Source organism: Pelodiscus sinensis, chromosome 7 (genome assembly GCF_049634645.1).
Source record: "Pelodiscus sinensis isolate JC-2024 chromosome 7, ASM4963464v1, whole genome shotgun sequence".
Classification (NCBI taxonomy): Eukaryota; Metazoa; Chordata; order Testudines; family Trionychidae; genus Pelodiscus; species Pelodiscus sinensis.
The window spans coordinates 32,798,292-32,817,998 of record NC_134717.1 but is presented as its reverse complement, the minus strand read 5'-3'; the positions used below and the strand labels follow the sequence as shown (position 1 = coordinate 32,817,998).

General features: G+C 41.3%; 1 protein-coding gene across 27 annotated transcripts in view; it reads left to right on the top strand.

The window, feature by feature from the left end:
• The window catches only part of BAZ2B (bromodomain adjacent to zinc finger domain 2B), a 337,721-nt gene that overhangs the window by 291,222 nt on the left and 26,792 nt on the right, over window positions 1–19,707 (top strand). For 22 of the 27 annotated variants that reach the window (XM_075933462.1, XM_075933451.1, XM_075933455.1 and 19 more), the window contains 7 exons: window positions 4,777–4,921; window positions 7,608–8,275; window positions 8,860–9,136; window positions 9,305–9,460; window positions 11,568–11,728; window positions 13,206–13,516; window positions 13,899–14,034. In XM_075933462.1, the coding sequence (XP_075789577.1) occupies window positions 4,777–4,921; window positions 7,608–8,275; window positions 8,860–9,136; window positions 9,305–9,460; window positions 11,568–11,728; window positions 13,206–13,516; window positions 13,899–14,034 (1,854 nt within the window). The remainder of the gene's footprint in view (window positions 1–4,776; window positions 4,922–7,607; window positions 8,276–8,859; window positions 9,137–9,304; window positions 9,461–11,567; window positions 11,729–13,205; window positions 13,517–13,898; window positions 14,035–19,707) is intronic. The other 5 variants (XM_075933467.1, XM_075933470.1, XM_075933473.1 and 2 more) reach the window with 2 other exon arrangements.

The following is a 19,707-nucleotide window of genomic DNA, read 5'->3' as shown; positions in this document are numbered from 1 at the left end:
CTAAGACACCACTGACTTCCTGAGGAAACTATAATCCATTGGTGTTTTCTGGAACATCACCATCCTCGCCACTATGCAAGTAGAAGTTCTCTATACCAGCATTCCAAACTAAAATGGACTACAAGCCATCAGGAACTATATCCCGGATAATGTCATGGCACAGATGGTTACTGAACTTTGTGATTTTCTTCTCACCCACAACCATTTCAGATTTGGGGACAATTAATATAAGTTAGTTCCTCAGTTAGTGGCACTGATATGGGTTCCCACATGGCCCCACAGTATGCCAACATTTTTATGGCTGACTTAGAAACATGCTTCTTTAGTTCTTATCCCCACGTGCCCCTCCTCTACTTTCGGTACATTGAAGACATCATTATCATCTACACATACAGGAAGGAGGCCCTTGAAGAATTCCATTTGGATTTCAACTATTTCTACCCCATCAATTTCAGCCTGGACCAGTACATACAAGAGATCTACTTCCTGAACCATAGTGCCAATGAGTGATGGTCATATAAACACCACCGTATACTGGAAACCTACTGACTACTATACTTACCTATACTCCCTCAGCTTTCATCCAGAATACATCCCATGATCCACTCTTTACAGCCACATTCTAAGATATAATGCATGTGCTGCAATCCCTCAGACAGAGACAAACACCGAGAGGAGGATCTCTATCAAGCATTTTTAAAACTACAGTACTTACTTGAGGAACTGAAGAAACACTTTGACAGAAACAGACAGATACCCAGAAGTCACCTACTACAGGACAGACCTAACAAAGTAAGCAATAAAATGCCACTGGCCATTACCTGCTAAAACTTCTCCAACACATTATTAAGGAGCTACAACCTTGCCTAGATGACAGCCCCTCACTCTCACAGACCTTGGGAGGTAGGCCAGTTCTCACTTACCGGCAGCCCCCCAACCTGAAGCAAATATTCACCATCAGCTACATACCCTATAAAAAAACTAAGCCAGGAACTAATCCCTGCAACATGCCCCATTGCTAACTCTGTCTACATGTTTACTTTTAACGACAGCATCATAGGACCTAACCCCATCATCAAAGGCTTATTCACCTGCACATCCACTAATGTGAAATATGCCATTATGTGCCAGCAGTGCCCATCTGCAATGTACATTGGACAAACCAGACTCTTTATGCAAAAGAATAAATGGACACAAGAATGGTAACATAGGAAAACCAGTACAAGAGCACTTTAAGCTCCTTGGACACACATTTACAAACTTAAAGGTTGCTTTTCTTGAGCAAAAAAACCCTTCAAAAACAGACGGCAACATTAAACGTCTGAGCTGGGATTAATATGCAAATATTATACCATCAGAATGAATTTGAGACTGGGAATGGCTATATTATTACAATAAGTAATTTCCCCTTTAGTTATTGTCACCTTCTTATCACTGTTGGAAGTGGCCACATCTACCCTGAATGAATTAGCCTTATTAACACTGTTGTAACACTCTCACCTCTGTATGATGTATTTATCTCTGCCGTCTGTTTTTTTCACTTTATGCATCTGTCAAAGTGACCTGCAAATCACACAAACGTATGTCCTAATAAATGAATTGGTCTTTAAGGTGTTTTGGCTGAAACAGACTAACATGGCTACCTCTCTGAAACTCGTCTGTAGGTGTCCTTTTTCTTAGTCCTTAGTGAGTGCTGTCTAGAACCTGTCCGTCAGTGGTGGGGCCTTTTGGGATACCTGGACCCACAAATTTACCCTAATGGTGAACTCAGTTGTGAAAACTGAGTAGAGGTTCATAAAGTATCAGAATAACCTATATCAACAAATGTTGATAGGAAAAGTTGCAAAAGGGGGACACAGTCTAAACAAAAAGGCCTAATGACAGAATTCAAGGACCGTGTTAAGATAATGCTTGCCAAATGAGAAAAATGTGGAATCAAAGCTCAATGAACCTGAATTGGTATGCTGGAAATTTAGGTGCAATTATGTGGACAAATATAATGAGGTAAGGGGCGATTGTACCCATTATTTCCTTTTTGGGGAGAAAAAATACTTTAAGGAGGAAAATTGGCAGTTGGCACAAGCTTCATCACCATAACGACTACCACTCTCATCATATGGTGGGGCCCATGCCTTCATCATCCTGATCCTGAGAGATGTCTTGGCAAGACCTAACCAGAGACACCTACTCAGATGAGATCACTGCCTCTGCCAGCTCCAGATAAATCCTCAACACCACAGAAAGTGGGCATCAGAGGCATAAGATGCATTTTCTGTCTTTGCATTTCTGTTCTCTCTCTCCTTTTGTGTGTTTGTCTGCTTAGGAAATGGGATTGGACCTTAATAAGAGCAACAATAACAATTCTAGCCTGTCTCAACTAACTTCTTGTCTTGTCCCCCAGAGGATAGTTGTTACCCTCTTTGATACCATCTAAAAGACTGGGTTTTTCCCCCCTTTCTGAAAACTCTTTTCTCCTAAAGAAAGAGGGAAGAAGGATTGTTGTTAAAATGAAAGATTTATTTAATGGTTTACTTTACAAATGCGAGAGCTGTTTCCCCTTATTTTCTTTTGTACCTTTAATGAGAGGTGAAAATATTTTCAATCATGTGATTGCCATGTACTAAGCAGGATGAAACCCTCAACCTTATTTAAAATTGCTTAATGTTGGACAGTCGCAGTCTCATGTTAAAAATTTTAAGCCATGTATTCCATCTACATTAATATATTGAGCCCTGCTTGTCCTCTATGTGATTCTTCTTCTCTGAATGGTGTTTTCTCTTTCAAATGTGAGCTGTTCTCTTCTGCTATTGGTTGACCTTCAGAACCTGGTTCCCAGGCATTGTAGAGGGGAGACCAGTTAACTCTGTTCTTTGCTTTTAAATGAAGCACATGTGGTGCTAATAGACCTTGTCACCAGCAATTAAAGCTTGAGATGTAGTATTAATAGACTTATGTTTTCCAGAGGCTGGAGCAATAAAATTAAGGTTAAATGTGAATATACTTCTGTAAGATTTCTCGAGTAAGAGCTGTCATTGTCTGTAGAAATACTATGGACTATTAAAAGCACTGTGTTGAGGAGACGCAAGAAAAATAGAGTAGAGGTGATGTATACAAAGAAATTTGCAATAAAGCTGCACAGTATCAATCCCTCTATAAATTTGTAGGATTTATAGCAGGGGTGGCCAGCTCGCAAGCTGCATGCAGCTCTTCTCCCCCAAAATTGCAGCTTGTGAAGCTGCTCCACCCTTAATGGTCCCCGCTCAACCTCCAGCTCCCTGTGCTCACTGGGGTGGTGATTAAAAATGGTGCCCAAGATAGCGGCCATCGACAAGAGCCTGATATGACCAAAAAGCCTAAGCTTGTTTCTTAAAGGGGCAGCCTCTTTTTTTTTTTTTTTTGGCTTGATAATGGGGGAGGAGAGGGGAAGCTTTCTCTTTTTTTGCTCAACAATTCTGGTGCAACTCTTTGTGTTTTTTCCACCGCTGTTTCAGCTCTCTGTTAAATTGGTTGGCCACCTCTGATTTATAGGGTACTCTTTGGTGAGGAAGACAGGTCAGATTTGTTCTGAACCTTGCAATGGTGAAGACCATTCTTGAATTCTGAAACAGCCAGTTGCCTAGAATATGGCTCAAAGCTTCATAGACTTGATTAGTTACTTATTTGGTTTCTGAATGGGTGCATAAGTTTTTGAGAAGTACAATAGAATAGGGTGTTTCAATAATGGAAGTCAGTAAAGAAAGGGAAACAGGTTAGTAGATAAGGAGAATAAAATGGGGGAAATTTGGCTAATTGGAATACTATAGCATGTCTATTTGTTTAAGAAATAAAATCCTTCTATGCTTTGTCATTTTTGTGTGCTGCGGTGATTCCCAACCTATGGTCCGCAGACCTCTGGTGGTCTGTGATGGTACTGTAGGGGGTCGGTGGAAAGTTTAAAATAGAAATTAAAATAAATGTACAGAGCCTCTCTCGTGCACATCCTTTAGTCCCGAGCTGCGGGCAGCAATGCAGGTTGAAAGACGTGCAGCCTATGTTGCTGCTTTTTGGGAAGCAGCACAGGCTGAGGGACTTGCAGGCTGCAGGCACAGCTATATTGTTTGGGGGGGAGGGTCTATAAATTTGTAATAGATTGAAAAGGGATCCGTATTCTCAAAAAGGTTGAGAACCACTGGTCTACTGCTCCTAGTTGCCAGTTCTGGGACTTGTACACTGCTTCCAGTATTTGCCTGTTTAGCAGACTAAGGAATTGATAAACTAATTAAAATCCTGTTAGAGTACTGCGCTCCTCCCCAAAAGTACTTTCTTTGCTTGAATATAGGCTTTATCTTCAGATATTAGTGAACTCAGTTCTCTAAAAAAATTGAAATATTCATTAGTTTCTCATTGGGGCTACAAAATCTCATGCTGCTCTGCCTAGCTTCAGCACTCCGTACACCATTTTGTGTATTGCATAATAGATAGGGTTTTGGCTGTGCCAGTGCAGTGAAATCACAGATTCTCTTGTCCTCTGAATGGTGGCATTAAAATAGAGAACGTACTGCCACAGACTGAGTCCTTACAGTGGAGCTGATAAAACTAGGAAATATCAAAGAGGGCCTAAACTTACTATTTGACGAGGATTATGTGAAATATCCTGAGTAAAGTGTCTGGAAAACTATGCTTATGTGACCATAGAGCTACCAATTGGCCTTGCTCAAACAGATATTTTATACTGTAACAATTGATTTTCTTCCAACTGAATTTAAAATGCCCCTCCCTCTATTTTTTTTTAAACAGCAGCAAGGCCAATACAGAAGAAAGTTATTTGAAGCCTCTCACTCTTTACGATCAATGATGTTCGGTCAGGATCGTTATAGACGGCGGTATTGGATTCTACCCCAGTGTGGGGGTATTTTTGTGGAAGGCATGGAAAGTGGTGAAGGTCAGTGCCATAAAGGAGTAATCCTAGAAAGTGCCGTAGAAGAGTATACTGCCTATGCATCTAGTGTATTATCTCTGTCTCCAATAAATGGCCTGTTGCCTTCGAGAAGTAACTGCGGTAGACTTGTTATTTGTGCAGTGCTCTTCGCTGAGGTTAAGGGGAGATTTTCTGATTGTCAGTTGGTTAGTTTATCCCTTGAAACAAAAAAATAATATCCTATTGTAGCTGCATATGAAATACTTCAGTGTTCCTAAACTATATTTTCCGTGGCAGAAAATTCTATATTAATTCTGCAGGTTGACTACGAATGTATGAAGAATCATTTATTTTTGTCTATTTTAATTCTCTCTGGGTTTATGCAGATACTCAGAATGTTTTATGTTTAGAGATTACGCATACAGTGTGAAATACAATGGAACATGATTGTTATACAGTAAGAATACTACCTTTTCAGTTCTCTGCTACAACAATAATTTCTTTACTAACCCATAACACGTTTTTATGTGACCCTTTCTTTTCTGACCTGAATTTCCTACCAGGAGACATTTAAAGTCTGTTTTATTAAAACTTAAATAGAGTGTTCTGGTTGTGATAGGTATTTATTAGCTATAAAGTTCCCACAATTTGTTTTGTTTTTATTAAATTATCCCCAAGTCTAGATGCATGTAAATATTTAGAATTATTATTATTAATAATAATAATAATAGTAAGCCTAGATGTCTGAGAGTAATGCAGATTACAACACTACGAGAAGGTATTTCTGTATAATCATAGAATCTTAGAATACTAGAACTGGAAGGGACCTTGAGAGATCATCAGGTCCAGTCCCCTGCATATACGGCAGGACCAAGCACTGTCTAGATCATCCCTGATAGATAATCCAAACTGTTCTTAAATATTTCCAGAGATGGAGATTCCACAACCTCGCTAGGCAATTTATTCCAGTGTTTAATCACCCAGACAGGATGTTTTTCCCCCCTATTGTCCAACCTAAAGCACCCTTGCTACAATTTAAGCCCCTTGTTTCTTGCCCTATCATCAGATGCAAAGGAGAATAATTTTTCTTCCTCTTCCTCGTAACATCCTTTTAAGTATTTGAAAGCTGCTATCATGTTCCCTCAGTCTTCTTTTTTCTAAACTAAACAAGCCCAGTTCTTTCGGTCTTCCCTCATAGCTCATGTTTTCTAGGCCTTAATAATTTTTGTTGCTCTTCTCTGGGCCTTCTCCAGTTTTTCCACATCTTTCTTGAAATGTGCCCAGAACTGGACACAGTACAGGCAGTCCCCGGGTTATGTACAAGATAGGGACTGTAGGTTTGTTCTTAAGTTGAATCTGTATGTAAGTTGGAACTGGCGTCCAGATTCAGCCGCTGCTGAAACTGACCGCCAGTTCTGACTTACATACAGAATCAACTTAAGAACCCCAAGCGTCCCCAAGTCAGCTGCTGCTGAAACAGATCAGCAGCTGATTCCTGGAAGCCCGGGGCAGAGCAACTCTGCCTCGGGCTTCCTGTAGTCAGCGCTGGTCAGTTTCAGCAGCGGCTGACTTGGGGACGCCTGGGGCAGAGCAGCTGGGGTGCTGCTGGGTTGCTCCAGTAGCGCTGCTCCTCGGCGCTACTGGAGCAACCCAGCAGCACCCCAGCTGCTCTGCCCCAGGCGTCCTGATTCAGCCGCTGCTGAAACTGACCAGCAGCGGCTGAATCAGGACCAGAGCAGCTGGGGTGCTGCTGGGTTGGTCCAGTAGCTCCCAGAGCGGCGCTGCAGGACCAACCGGCAGCGCCCCAGCTGCTCTGCCACAGGCATCCGGAGAAAAGCCTAGTCTGCTGGGGGGGAGGGGCGTACTAGCTGCGCCCCCCCCCACCCCAGCAGACCAGGAAGTCGCGGGCGGCGGACCGAGACGCACCGCGGTCCCGCCGCCTGGATCCTCCACGGCTTTGCTCCCAGTCTCCCTAATCTGCTGGAGACCAGCAGACCAGGGAGACGGGGAGCAAAGCCTCTGAAGACGCCGGCAGCGGGACAGCCGCGGGGCGTCTGGGCTGTCCCGCTGCCGGCTTTCCCCGCGGCTTTGCAAAGCCACGGGGGGGCTCGGGCAGAGGGGCAACCCAGGCGCGCCTGGGCTGCTCCGCTGCCGGCTTCCCCAGGCTTTGCAAAGCTGCGGGGGGGGGGGGGGGGGCCTCGGGCAGCGTCTTTGCTCCGCGTCTTCCTGGTCTGCAGACCAGGGAGACGTGGAGCAGCTTTTCTCGCCCGGAGTACATGGGCGGCGGGACCGCGAGGTCCCGCAGTCCGTGTACTCCGGGGAAGCCCCGTTCGTAACTGCGGATCCGACATAAGTCGGATCCGCGTAAGTCGGGGACTGCCTGTACTCCAACTGAGGCCTAAACAGTTCAGAGTAGAGCGGAAGAATGACTTCTCATGTCTTGCTCACAACACTCTTTCCATGCTGTTTAGAATTGGCTGCGAAATTTCTTCCACATGAGGGTATGCTGAAAAGTATATTTGAGTGCTGTGTGCACTTCTACAAAATGTTTTGGGGAGCTTAGAGACAGTTTCATAGAGTATATGGCAGTCTAGAGCACATGGAAGTAACTGATAAAGTTATTCTTTATCTAAAACCTGATTGCAGGTATGTTCTAAGTTAGATGGTTCTTCTGTTCTATTTTAAATTTACCATTTTTTCAAATTTCCAGGTCTAGAAGAAATTGCAAAAGAAAAGGAGAAATTAAAAAAAGCAGAAAGCATACATATCAAAGAAGAGATGTTTGAGACCTCAGAAGAAAAATTAAATTTCATGAATACAAGTCATTGTGAGCAGAAAGAAGATATTAAAGAAAAAGACAACACTAATTTGTTCCTACAAAAGCCTGGATCTTTTTCAAAGCTAAGCAAACTCTTGGAGGTAGCAAAGATGCCACCTGAATCTGACATTATGTCCCAGAAACCTAATGGCAGTGCAGCAAATGGGTGCACATTATCTTATCAAAATAACTCCAAAAACTCTCTTTGCAGCCTTCAGCCAACTATATTACAAAGTAGCTCTGAAAAATCAGATTCTAATAATCTTTTTAATCCCATTGCAAGTGGGCCAGGGAAATTTTACAATTCTCCATTAATTCCAAATGACCAATTGTTAAAGACTCTTACAGAAAAGAGTAGACAGTGGTTCAGCCTTTTACCAAGAGTACCTTGTGATGATACTTCAGTTACTCATTCAGATACACCAGCTGCTGCTGCTTCATTAACTCTGCATTCAAACCCTTCTTCAAAATCACCTTCACCAGTCCCATCTTCTCATATTACTTCAACCTCTGTACAGAGTCCTATGGGAATAAATCCTTTTGCATTATCATCTATTCAGGTTGGTACTTAATTACAATCTAAGGTGTTTGATCTCGGAGTCCTTACTCAGGCAAAATTTCCCCATGGAGCTGATCAATGCCTTTTTTTGTATCTTATTGTACCTTTCTTCCTTGTATTTTTTATAAGCTCTATTGTTAAATGAAGCTCATTCTTAGTACTGTACTCAGCAATGTAAAAACATTTCAATTTGCTAAAAAGATTTAGATTGGTAAATTAGAAAACGGGGATTTTAAAGGAAAAATTAGTGAGGTTTTGGGTGTGTGTAATATTTCAGATCATTTATATTTGTATAAAGAATTTGACAATTGGTAGTTGGCAAGTGAATGAAAACAAGATAAATACAAATAGCAATTTTCAAAAATGTGGTAATCAAAAGCAGTTGTTTTCTAAATATTTACCATACATTGTTAAGGATTACAAATGATCATTTTAGATTATTAAACTCTCCAAGGCAGGGATGAAGGCCTTTTTTATGCTTTTATTATGCCTAGAACAATGGTTCATTAATCCTAATCCAGGTTTCTGGATGCTCCACACTAGTAATAGAATTAATAGTAATTTTAAAAAATATTTTTGATACAGCACATGAAGACTGGATTACCTATAATGGGACTTCAATTTTGTGGATGGCCTACAGGAGTTCTTACTTCAAACCTTCCATTTTCATCTCCCTTACCTAGTGTTGGATCAGGGTTAGCATTATCAGAAGGAAACAGTAATTCATTTTTGACACCCAACGTTCCTACAAGTAAAAGTGAATCACCGGTGCCACAAACTGAAAAAACAGCTTCTGCTCCCTCTACAGGAGTTGAAGTAGCCAAGCCAGTAGATTATCCTATCCCAAAACCTATACCAGAAGGTAAGCATAATGCAGTAATGTGCCAGAACCATCTAAATGTCAAGTTCCTGTGATGCTGCTGTGCTATCAGAACACTTGTTTGCATGGTCTCTTAAAATAAATCTGATTGTAATAGTGTTTCTTGTATTAAAGTGTTTGTAAAAGATTTACAAACTTATCTTGATTCAGAAATGCAGTTTGGCTGGTGGAGAATTATTGACCCAGATGACCTAAAAGCTTTGCTTAAAGTTCTACATCTCAGGGGAATAAGAGAGAAGGCCTTACAGAAACAAATACAAAAGCACATGGATTACATTACTTTGGCCTGCATCAAGAATAAAGATGGTATGTAACTGATATGAAAGTTTGATTGGCGTAAGGATAATAAGTAGAGGCAAATCTAAGGTATATTTGTTTGAAAACGTCTAATCTGGACTCACTCGGGATGTTCAGATGTGAGTTTTTGCTTCAGGCCTATTGTGTGGTTCAATTTATTTTAGATCCAAGGGAAACCAGGACACTCCAGTGAAACGTAATCACTTTCTTATGTATTGCAGTCTTTAAGCAGTTAATATGGTTGTTTACATTTTACAAGCCTTAAAAACAATTACTATACAATTTAAATCTTAAATACCATAAATTATAAAGCAATTAATATAGCACAAAGCAATGCAAAAACAATTAATAGAAGATCTACTATAATACAATAATAAAGCCTAGTTCACTTATACTTCACCCTAATGCTACCTATAGTACCAGGCAGGAAGTCTTGGTGCCATTGATTCCCATGCATCAGAACGCCATGCACTGGGATTGCTGGTGTGAAGGGCCTATTTACTTTTAGTTACATCGAGCAGGACCTGTGGGTCAATTCTGCCCGATTCTTCTTACTCCATTTCATAGCAAAGTGAGACTTGGTCGTTCTAATAATATTTATCAATTGATTACATATTGTGTAGGATACCTACAATGCCCAATGCCCTATTTAGGATACATCCTGCTACTCAGGATGTTGCCTAAACTATGTGCATAGTTCACAGTCATGGCTGACTCTGTAGTTTTTGCTTATCAGAAACAGAAGTACCAGTACAAGGTTGATTGTCATGTGTTCGTGACGTAGTCTCGCGTACCACGCTTAATCCGCATTATTATTCAAAACTAGGGTTACCAGGTGGCTTCAAAAAAAATACCGGACACACTTGATCTCAGATGGGGGGACGACACTGGCCAGGAAGATGCGTGTGTGTGGGGAAACCGGCTGGTGGGAAGCAGGGCTGGAGGAGTGGGGGGAATGTAAGGTCAGGGCAGCAGGGGAGATCGGGGGAGGGGATCGGGGGGGAGGAGACTGGCCGGCAGGAAGCAGATCTGGCCAGGAGGGGTTCAGGGGGAACGGAGATGGCCAGGGGAGATGGGGAGGAGGGGGTGGGGAGAACCGGCCAGCGGGAAGCAGGGCTGGTTGGGGGGAGCGGGGCTTGCCGGGGGATATCGGGTGGGGGTGAGGATTGGCTGGGGTGGGAGCAGGGGGAGAGAATTGGCTGGTGGGGAGCAGGACTGGCCCAGGCGCATGCAGATGTTGGGGCGCTACCCGTCCTGCGCGCTGTCTTGGCGAAGCACAAGCGAGTCCGGCCTGGGGATTCCCTCCCTCCTGCCCTCGCGTAGTTGCATACTGCCTGGCTGGTAGCGTGTCTACCAGCCAGGCAGTTTGCAACTAGGTACTAATATTCTTAATGATAATAAAACGTACCTAATTAGAAAATACCGGACATTTTATATGTCCGGTATTTTCTTAATTTTTTCCCCATACAGAACCCTCAAATACCAGACTGTCCGGTTTAAAACTGGACACCTTGCAACCCTATTCAAAACATTCCTGCCTCTCTCAGCTTCTCCCTCCTAAACCATGCCTGCATGCTACGTGCACCAGATTTGAGACAGGCCTGGGTTTTGCTTTTTAGGGATCCGTACTGTATTAAAAGCAGACATCGCTATTTATTGTCAAGGCAGGGCTGTCCAGGCTCCCCCACAAGGCTAATATCTAATAATTAGTTCACTTAGCTAAGTATGTTTTTTTTTGTGGAAAAAGGTTACTGTCTTCAACACTGAACTTGCAACCAGGGAGGAAGGGATCAAATGTATTTTTAAGACCCCTTTTACCCTCTTGATATGGGGTAGTTCTGTAATTGGAGAGACTCCATCATAAGAAATATAGCCCTGGTGACCTGTCTGAGTTATATGTCAATCTTTTCAACCTGCCTAAACTCTTCACAGTACTACGTACTGCAGTGCATACTCAATGTGCAATTCTTTAAGCAAATGTATGACAAGATGAATACAAAATTAAGAGTATGTTCATATAACAACTATAACCACTTTTCTGAAGTAACAGGTAAATAATCTTTTTGAGTTATTGTTAATTAAAATCAAATAATACAATTTTGACTCCCAAATACAGTTGCAATTATTGAAATAAATGAAAATGAGGAAAACCAGGTAACTCGAGATGTTGTGGAGAACTGGTCAGTAGAAGAGCAAGCAATGGAGATGGATATGGCTATTCTTCAACAGGTGGAAGACCTAGAAAGGAGAGTTGTATCAGCCAGTTTGCAAGTTAAGGTAAAACTGTCTTTCTGTAAAATAGCTCTTCAAAAATTAGTTAAAAATTAGTTAGTTAAAGTTAAAAGAATTTAAAACAATATTTGTCATTCTTTTACTGTTAGGGATAACTGCCTTCTCATTAATTATATAGAATTAAATATATTAAATGGAACAAATCAAATGTAATTTCACTATATTTGTATCACAGAAACAGGAATGATTTTTGCCTTTCTCTTTCTATTTCACATACAAAAGAAAAAGTAGGTTACAGTATTATTTTTATTACAGTTAAATCTTTGGATAAAGGCCCCCTCAGAATGGCAGCCCCCAGGATATTCCCTTACCTGCACACTAGTACATGGTTAGCTGATAAGCCTCAGCTCATTGGCTAACCCGAACGGTTACATGCAACCCCATTCTCCCTCCACTGCCTCTGTATCAGAAGCAGCAGGGGTGGGGAGGTGGGAGCCACAGAGGCAGTGGGGAGGGGGCAGGAGCCAGAGTTCACAGGGAACTGGCTTTCAAGCCAGCTCCCCTTGCATACTGGTTCCCACGAAGCCACCTGTCCCCATCTGCTGCCTCTGTATCAGAAGAAGCAGCATGGGGAGTTGGGGAGAGCAGGCAGGGAGCCGGTGCTCATATCAGCCCCCTGTGTGTAAATGTGTAACTGCTGAAAATTTCAGCAGTTACACATTTACATTTGTTAACATCCCTACTGCACACAAAGCCCCTATACCTTTCATTGTGGTGGGAATAGTGTCATTTTGGGTGATGACTGACCAGTTTTTAACTGCAAAGATTGGATGTGTATGTGCTAGCCTATGCATTTTGATGTAGGACTTTGTGCTGCCATTGTATGTGTATGTGTTGTGGGTTTTTTTGTTTGGTTGGTTGTTTGGTTCCTTAAAATAAATAAAAGAGCATTATAACTTTTTTGAGGGGGGAGGTGGAATTATGGAATATACTTTATCATAAGAGGAACTGCATACCACATGAATTGTGAGTCTGAAGCACCTCAGGACTTGCTGGTCACCATTACAATCTCGGAATTATGCAAGATTATTATAAATTCAGCTCATTTGTCTGTCTGCAATCTGTATCTGATGTTTTGGGAGGGAGTAGAGTGGAGAGTTGGATGTTATTTCCATGTCATTGGTCGCATGTGCGTTGCCTTCTGGGACCAGTCAGGATAAGAAATCTGTTGTGAATGTGTGCCCATAGAAACTAATGGAACTTGGTGCTTCTAGAGGTCTCTGAAGAAGAATGCTATTGCTGAGGGACCACTCTGCTGACACGTTGAATATTCTTATATTTGGAGATCTTTTCTTTAAATGATCTAAGTAGTTAAGAAAAGACAGGAACTGATTACTAACTACTGACGTGCTTAAGACAGTACCTGATTTTTTTTAGGTTAATACAATACAAAATTCCATTATTCACAAACTTATCCAGTTACAGTACCAAACAAGTATGTAAACCTCTCTACTAAATATAGGGCTGGATGTGTCCAGAGCCTGCATCGGAGAGGGAAGACCTGGTATATTATGAACATAAGTCTATTACTAAATTATATAAGAAGCATGATGGAGAATGTGCTGGAGGAGAAGAAAGCAATACCAGTGCTCTAGAGCGGAAGAGTGACAACCCTCTAGATATAGCTGTAACCAGGCTTGCTGACTTGGAGCGGAACATAGAGCGAAGGTATCTGAAGAGCCCCTTAAGTACCACCATTCAGATCAAACTGGATAATGTGGGCACAGTTACTGTCCCTGCTCCTGCACCATCCATTAGTGGTGATGGTGACGGGTAGGTTATTGAGATTAACTTGAAAAATTATTGTGCTTCTTTGCTAATTGGAGCCTATTTTCTATTGCCTGTTATCTATGTATCTTCTTGTATGTCTGTGATCCAGATGGATCATGTTATTCTGCATGGTGCTTTGTAAAGATTTTTTGTTATGTATGTTGATAATCCTGCAAATTACCTTACATTTAACTGGTTGTGAGTAAGCTTTGAGGCACGTAGCCACAGTCTGTGCACTACATCAAATTTAGTTGCTTAAACCTTATACTTATTGGCTGTGTACGTTTCGTCATTGCTTGGCTTTCAATGTGATAATGATTGTTCCATGTTCAGAGATCAGCAAACATGGATGTGACCTACTTAATTTCTCTATATTTTAATGCAGAATTGAAGAGGATATTGCTCCAGGGCTCAGGGTATGGAGACGGGCATTGTCAGAAGCTCGCAGTGCTGCTCAAGTAGCTCTGTGCATTCAGCAGTTACAGAAATCCATAGCATGGGAAAAATCTATTATGAAAGTTGTAAGTGTTTTTCATTTAAGAATTACTTCTAACTAAACAATTTGCTGTATCTTCTTTCCCCACTTTAATATACTGTGATTAATAATGTATCTCTTACCTCTTCTAAAACTTACTGCAAAGTGTACTTAGTGCACTTATGAACATAAGTTGTACAGATTTTACTTTTGCCAAAGTCAACATTGTGAAATTTCCTATAATAGAAAACCTGTCTACTGGTTGCTTTCTTTAAGATGTCAATTATTCTTTGCAATTAACATTCAGGTTTTAAATAGGCAGTTCCATTCCTCTTTGATGGAGGACACCATATTTCTGAAAATTACATATCTGTCATATTAGCTTCATGAAGATTCATTGTCACGTACTATAATTAAAAACTTGATTTTTCAGAAAGTTGAGGTGTTCACAAATGTGTGTAGCTTCTTTACATGCCCACTTATGACTGCATGCAAACTGGGCAAAGATATAAGCAAACGGGTTGTAATATCCATCTCGTCATACACATGCCCATTTAACAAGTAGAACTGTGTTAATTTCACATATAAAAAGGCATGCAAATGCATGTGTAAAAATTTGCATGGCCCTTTTGAACCTCAAATTTCTGAAAATTAAGTTTTAAGGCTGGCATACCATTCATCAAAGGAAGTATTTAATATTGAAATATTAACTTGTAAAGATCTTCGATTGTTGTTAAAACTAGCTCACTATTGCTTTATAATCTGACTTTGTGCTTCAATATTGTCAGCGTAATATGTTGGGTACTGGCAAAAGCATTTTTTTAAAAATTATTAGCCTTTCCCCCTCAATTTTAAACCATCAAGAATACAGGTAATAACCCATGTCTACCCATTATATATGCCTTGTATTTCTAGATAGAACTTTAAAGGATAATTTATATACATAAACTATGTTCATAAGGCTTTATGATCCTATCAAAGGATTATGGATACCATGAGGGTAGCCAAAAACCCCCACAAAAGTAGCTTAAAGTCTAATTTGGTACTGTGAGCACGAGGCATAGTTTAATTGACAGTTTTTTCTGAAAGGGGTTTATGCGTTGAATTGCACAGGAAATGTGGGGTTTTAAAAATTGCACTTTGGGGGTTTTTTTTAGTGTTTTCCACTCATATTTTTAGATCTATTAACTTTGGACTAGAGAAAACAAAGCAAATGAATAGTCTAAAACACCCACCATCTCAATATCTTCCCACAATATTCACCAAAACAATATCTATGTTAATGGATTTGGAATGGCAGCTAGCAGCTGAAGTTAATGGAAGTTCCATGTTCTATGTTCATGGCTACTGTCATTTCTTCTCTTTCCCAACAGACAGATGTCTAATGAAAAATATGTTTGTGCTCTAAAATAATTGCATGTACAACTCACTTGTTTAATTCAGTTGTTGACTGAGAGTTTATATGAATGTAAATGATATGTTTATAGTGGATATGTGTTAATATATAAATTAGTATAAAATATATATTAATGTTGTATATATAAAATGTACATATAAAATTATATGTTATCATAAAAATTACAATTAAGTCTTTCCTATTTTAAAAGTGTGACAGTTTCAGAGAGGTCCAAGTGGTTATAACAGTCATTCAAACACTTGGCTCCATCTCCAGTTGATCCATTGCCGAAGAACATAATAATGGTCATACGGGGTCAGTCCAAAGGTCCATCCAGCTCAGTATCCTATCTGCCAGCATTGGCCAATACCAAATGCCCCAGAGGGCGGGAACACAACAGGTAATCCTCATGTGATCCCTCTCCTGTCACCCATTTCCAGACAGACAGAGGCTAGGATCCCCATTCCTACCGAAAATGGCTAATAGGCATTGATGGACCTAACCTCCATGAATCTGTCTAGCTCTTCTTTGAACTCTGTTAAAGTCCTTGTCTTCACTACATTCTCTGACAAGGAGTTCCACAGGTTGACTGTGCACTGAATAAAGAAAAACTTCCTTTTGTTTGTTTTAAACCTGCTGCCTATTAATTTCATTTCATATCCCCTAGTTCTTATATTGTGGGAATAAGTAAATAACTTTTCCTTATTCACTGTTTCCACACCATTCATGATTTTATAGACCTCTATCACATCCCTCTTTAGTCTCCTCTTTTTTAAGCTGAAAAGTCCAAGTCTTTTTCATCTCTCTTCATATGGGACCTATTCCAAACCCCTAATAATTTTTGTTGCCCTTTTCTGAACCCCTCTCTAAATAACTATTTTATAAAAATATAAACACATCTGGCTCAGTATCAGAGCTTTTTTGAAGTCACAGAATTTCTCTAAGCAATGTCTGCATAGTACAACCAAAGGTTATCAAACTGCAACTCATTTAATGTAAAGTTGATTGTATAGCAAAAGCTTTGTTATCCAACACTCATGGGGGAAGCAAATTAATTCAGTGTGCTAGATAACAAAGTTTATTGCTCTTCCCTCATCCCCTACTTGCAGATTCAGTTCCATGCAACTTAAGGCAGGCTGATGTGGAAGGAGGCACCTGCTGATTATGTCAGCTGGCAGTGCCGGCTGTCAGAAGCCTCCCAAAAGCTGACTGGACGGACAGGAGTCAGGCACTTTTGCCTGAAGACATGGTGGCATTGTGGCTGGGGGCAATGATGGTTAACAGAGTTCTGGATAACAAAGCTTAAACTGTATTTAGTAACATCGAAAATGTTTTAAAACTAAATAAGCTTACAGCCTCTTCCTGACTTACGAATTGGTTACGGACCAAGCAATTGGTCGTAACTCGGTTCGTTCATAAGTCGGACCCCATAGAGTTACACGCAACCATGCTGTTCGTAAGCATGGATCGCGTTCGTAACTTGGGGTCCGCCATTTACGACAGCTTTGGTCGTAACTGTGAACGGTTTAAGTCGACCGTTCGCTACTCGGGGACCGGCTGTATTATAATAGCTCTTCATTTACAGTATTTTAAAACTGACAGTAATGTACTTTAACTCTCTATTGACTAGCTCCTTTTCAATGCCAAGTTTTTCCTACATATGCCATGATGTCCAGCACTTAATTTAATACATTTCCAGCAAAGCTAGACAAATTGTCTGCTTGCCTGTACAGGCAGTCCCCGGGTTACGTACAAGATAGGGACTGTAGGTTTGTTCTTAAGTTGAATTTGTATGTAAGTCGGAACTGGTACATATTGTAGGGGAAACTCTAGCCAAACATTTTTTTTAGTTTTGGATAGCATAGGGAAAGGTTAACTCCCCTCTAATGTTTGTTTTGCTGTCTGTTCCCCTGTTCAGAAGATTTCACATCTATTTCTGTCCCTGTGACAAACTCAGGACTAAAGGAGTAACTCATCAAATACCAAACAGCTCTGCACCATGCTTTGAGCTAATAGCTTTTTTCCACACACCACCCAGGGTTCTAGGAGGAGGGTCCTTTTTTTGCTAACACAATGAGGCCAGCACTTTGTTTGTTTTGGTGGAGTCTTTGTTTGCCCAGGGAGCCCAGCATGTATAGGGGGAGGAGGGGCGGAGAGGCTGCTTTTGTCTGCTGTTCAGCAGCCTGTTGCTCAGGGGAGGGGGCAGCCTGTTGCTGGCAGGGAGGGAGGGGGGAAGGCGTGCAGGATGCGAGGCCGCGGGGGGGGGGGGGCAGCGGGCGTGGGGAGGCACTTTTCCTCTGCCCCGCAGCTCTGCGGGATCCCTGTCCCTGTGGCCAGCTGCTGCAGGCAGAGGCCAGTTGGAGCCAGCCGAAGAGGAGGAGGAGGTGGATTCTAGGACCCAGGTGAGCGAGCCCCGGGGATGCTGCTGCGCTCCGGGAGCCCGGCATGTATAGAGGGGAGGAGGGGCAGAGAGGCTGCTTTTGTCTGTTCGGCAGCCTGTTGCTCAGGGGAGGGGGAAGCCTGTTGCTGGCAGGGGGTTGGGGGGGGCAGCGGGCGTGGGGAGGCACTTTTCCTCTGCCCGGCAGCTCTGCGGGACCCCAGTCAGAGCCGGCCCGAGGAGGAGGAGGATCCTAGGACCCAGGTGAGCGAGCCCCGGGAATGCTGCTGCGCATGTGCGGGAGTTGCCTCACCCCGTTCGTATCTAGGGATCCCACGTAAGTCGGATCCATGTAAGTCGGGGACTGCCTGTATAATATATTTGTGAAGGATATTAATACCTCATGACACTGAACGCAAAGGCATGAATAAAAGTTACATTCTGAATAATATACAACAGTCATATAAAAACTTTCCAGTATTGCCTTAGCTAAATAAATACTTTACCTCAGCATTTTCCTTATTTCCCAAGTATGTCCTGGGCTGACAAAATTTACTGACCTTGTGAGCTATGTACAGGAATCTTTAGAAGTTTGAGAGCCCAGGCATACCCTGAGTGGCTAAGGCTCTGAGATCACTCTCCACAATGGACAGAAGCTCCTATTTCAACATCCTGCTGCAAGGCAGAAGTCTTGAGCTCCTTTGACCCCAAATTTGATAGATGGAGAGGGAGGGAGGGGTATACAGACTCTGTGAAGCCACACTTTAATGGTAAAAGAGCCACATGTGACTCGTGAACCACAGTTTGGCCATCCCTGCCCTAGAACAAATACTGAGATTTTGTAGCAGTCTAGAAAGAGTGTCAAATATGATTAGCAATGAAATCAGAATCCCTAAGTTGCAGGTCAGTTGGTATTGATTTGGATATGTTTGTGTTGGGTCCAGTTGAGAAAGCAAGGAGTCATTTTCATGGCCTATACAAAGACCATAGACTACGTCCCTTCAGTCACCCTGAGGGGGACTTCAGTCACTTTAAAGGCCTATTCCACATTAGGAGATTTGGAGAAGTAGTATACCTTTCACGGAAAATAAAAATACTAAAATTTCTGTTTTTAAAATGTAAGTCAGATGTCTAATTAAGGGTGTTTTTTCCATGTATCCGCACCATGTGCAGCTGAACACACAAAGCTGCATGCATCTTAGACTTGTACTAACCAACCACTAAAACATGCCATTAGTCTTTTTTAATGCTGTATTGTTGTTGTCAGTTCTATATCCAATTGTTGGTGTGCCGTTTTATAATGGACTTACTACACACACACACACATTGCAAGGGGGAATAACTGCAGAGATATAAGGGCATCTTGATTTCCTGGTGTCTGTGAGAAAATTAATAATGATTTAGAATTGTGTTAGTGCTAATATTAAGTTAATTTAGGAGGTCACGCAAAGACTACTACATTTTCCCCAGTGATTTTCATGGGATTTGGACCAGGCCCTGATTATTTTTTCTAAAATAGTTATAATTATGTAATACAGTGCTATAAATCATCTTAACACAACAGATCTTGTAATTAACATATGCAGAAGAGACATTTCAGCTGTTTTGCCCCATAAACCTTAGTGATATTGTCTCATTCTTTTTCTACACTGCTCACTTGATTAAATAATTGTAATATTACTGGCCTACTTTTAAACTTACTTATTTCTGAAACAAAGCGCTTAGCCATATACTCAATATAAGACCAACCTAGAGTCAGAAAAGACTAACATACAGCATTTGCAAGGGAAGAAAACATGGTTTTCATTATGATTTTGCACCTCTCTTCCTTTTCGCACAATAGTTCTAATGTTCATGATGATGTTTTAATTAATAATTTTGGTCATGTCCTCTGTTATGTGTGAACTTGTTTTTATGTAGAATTAAAATTGATTACATTTCCTACA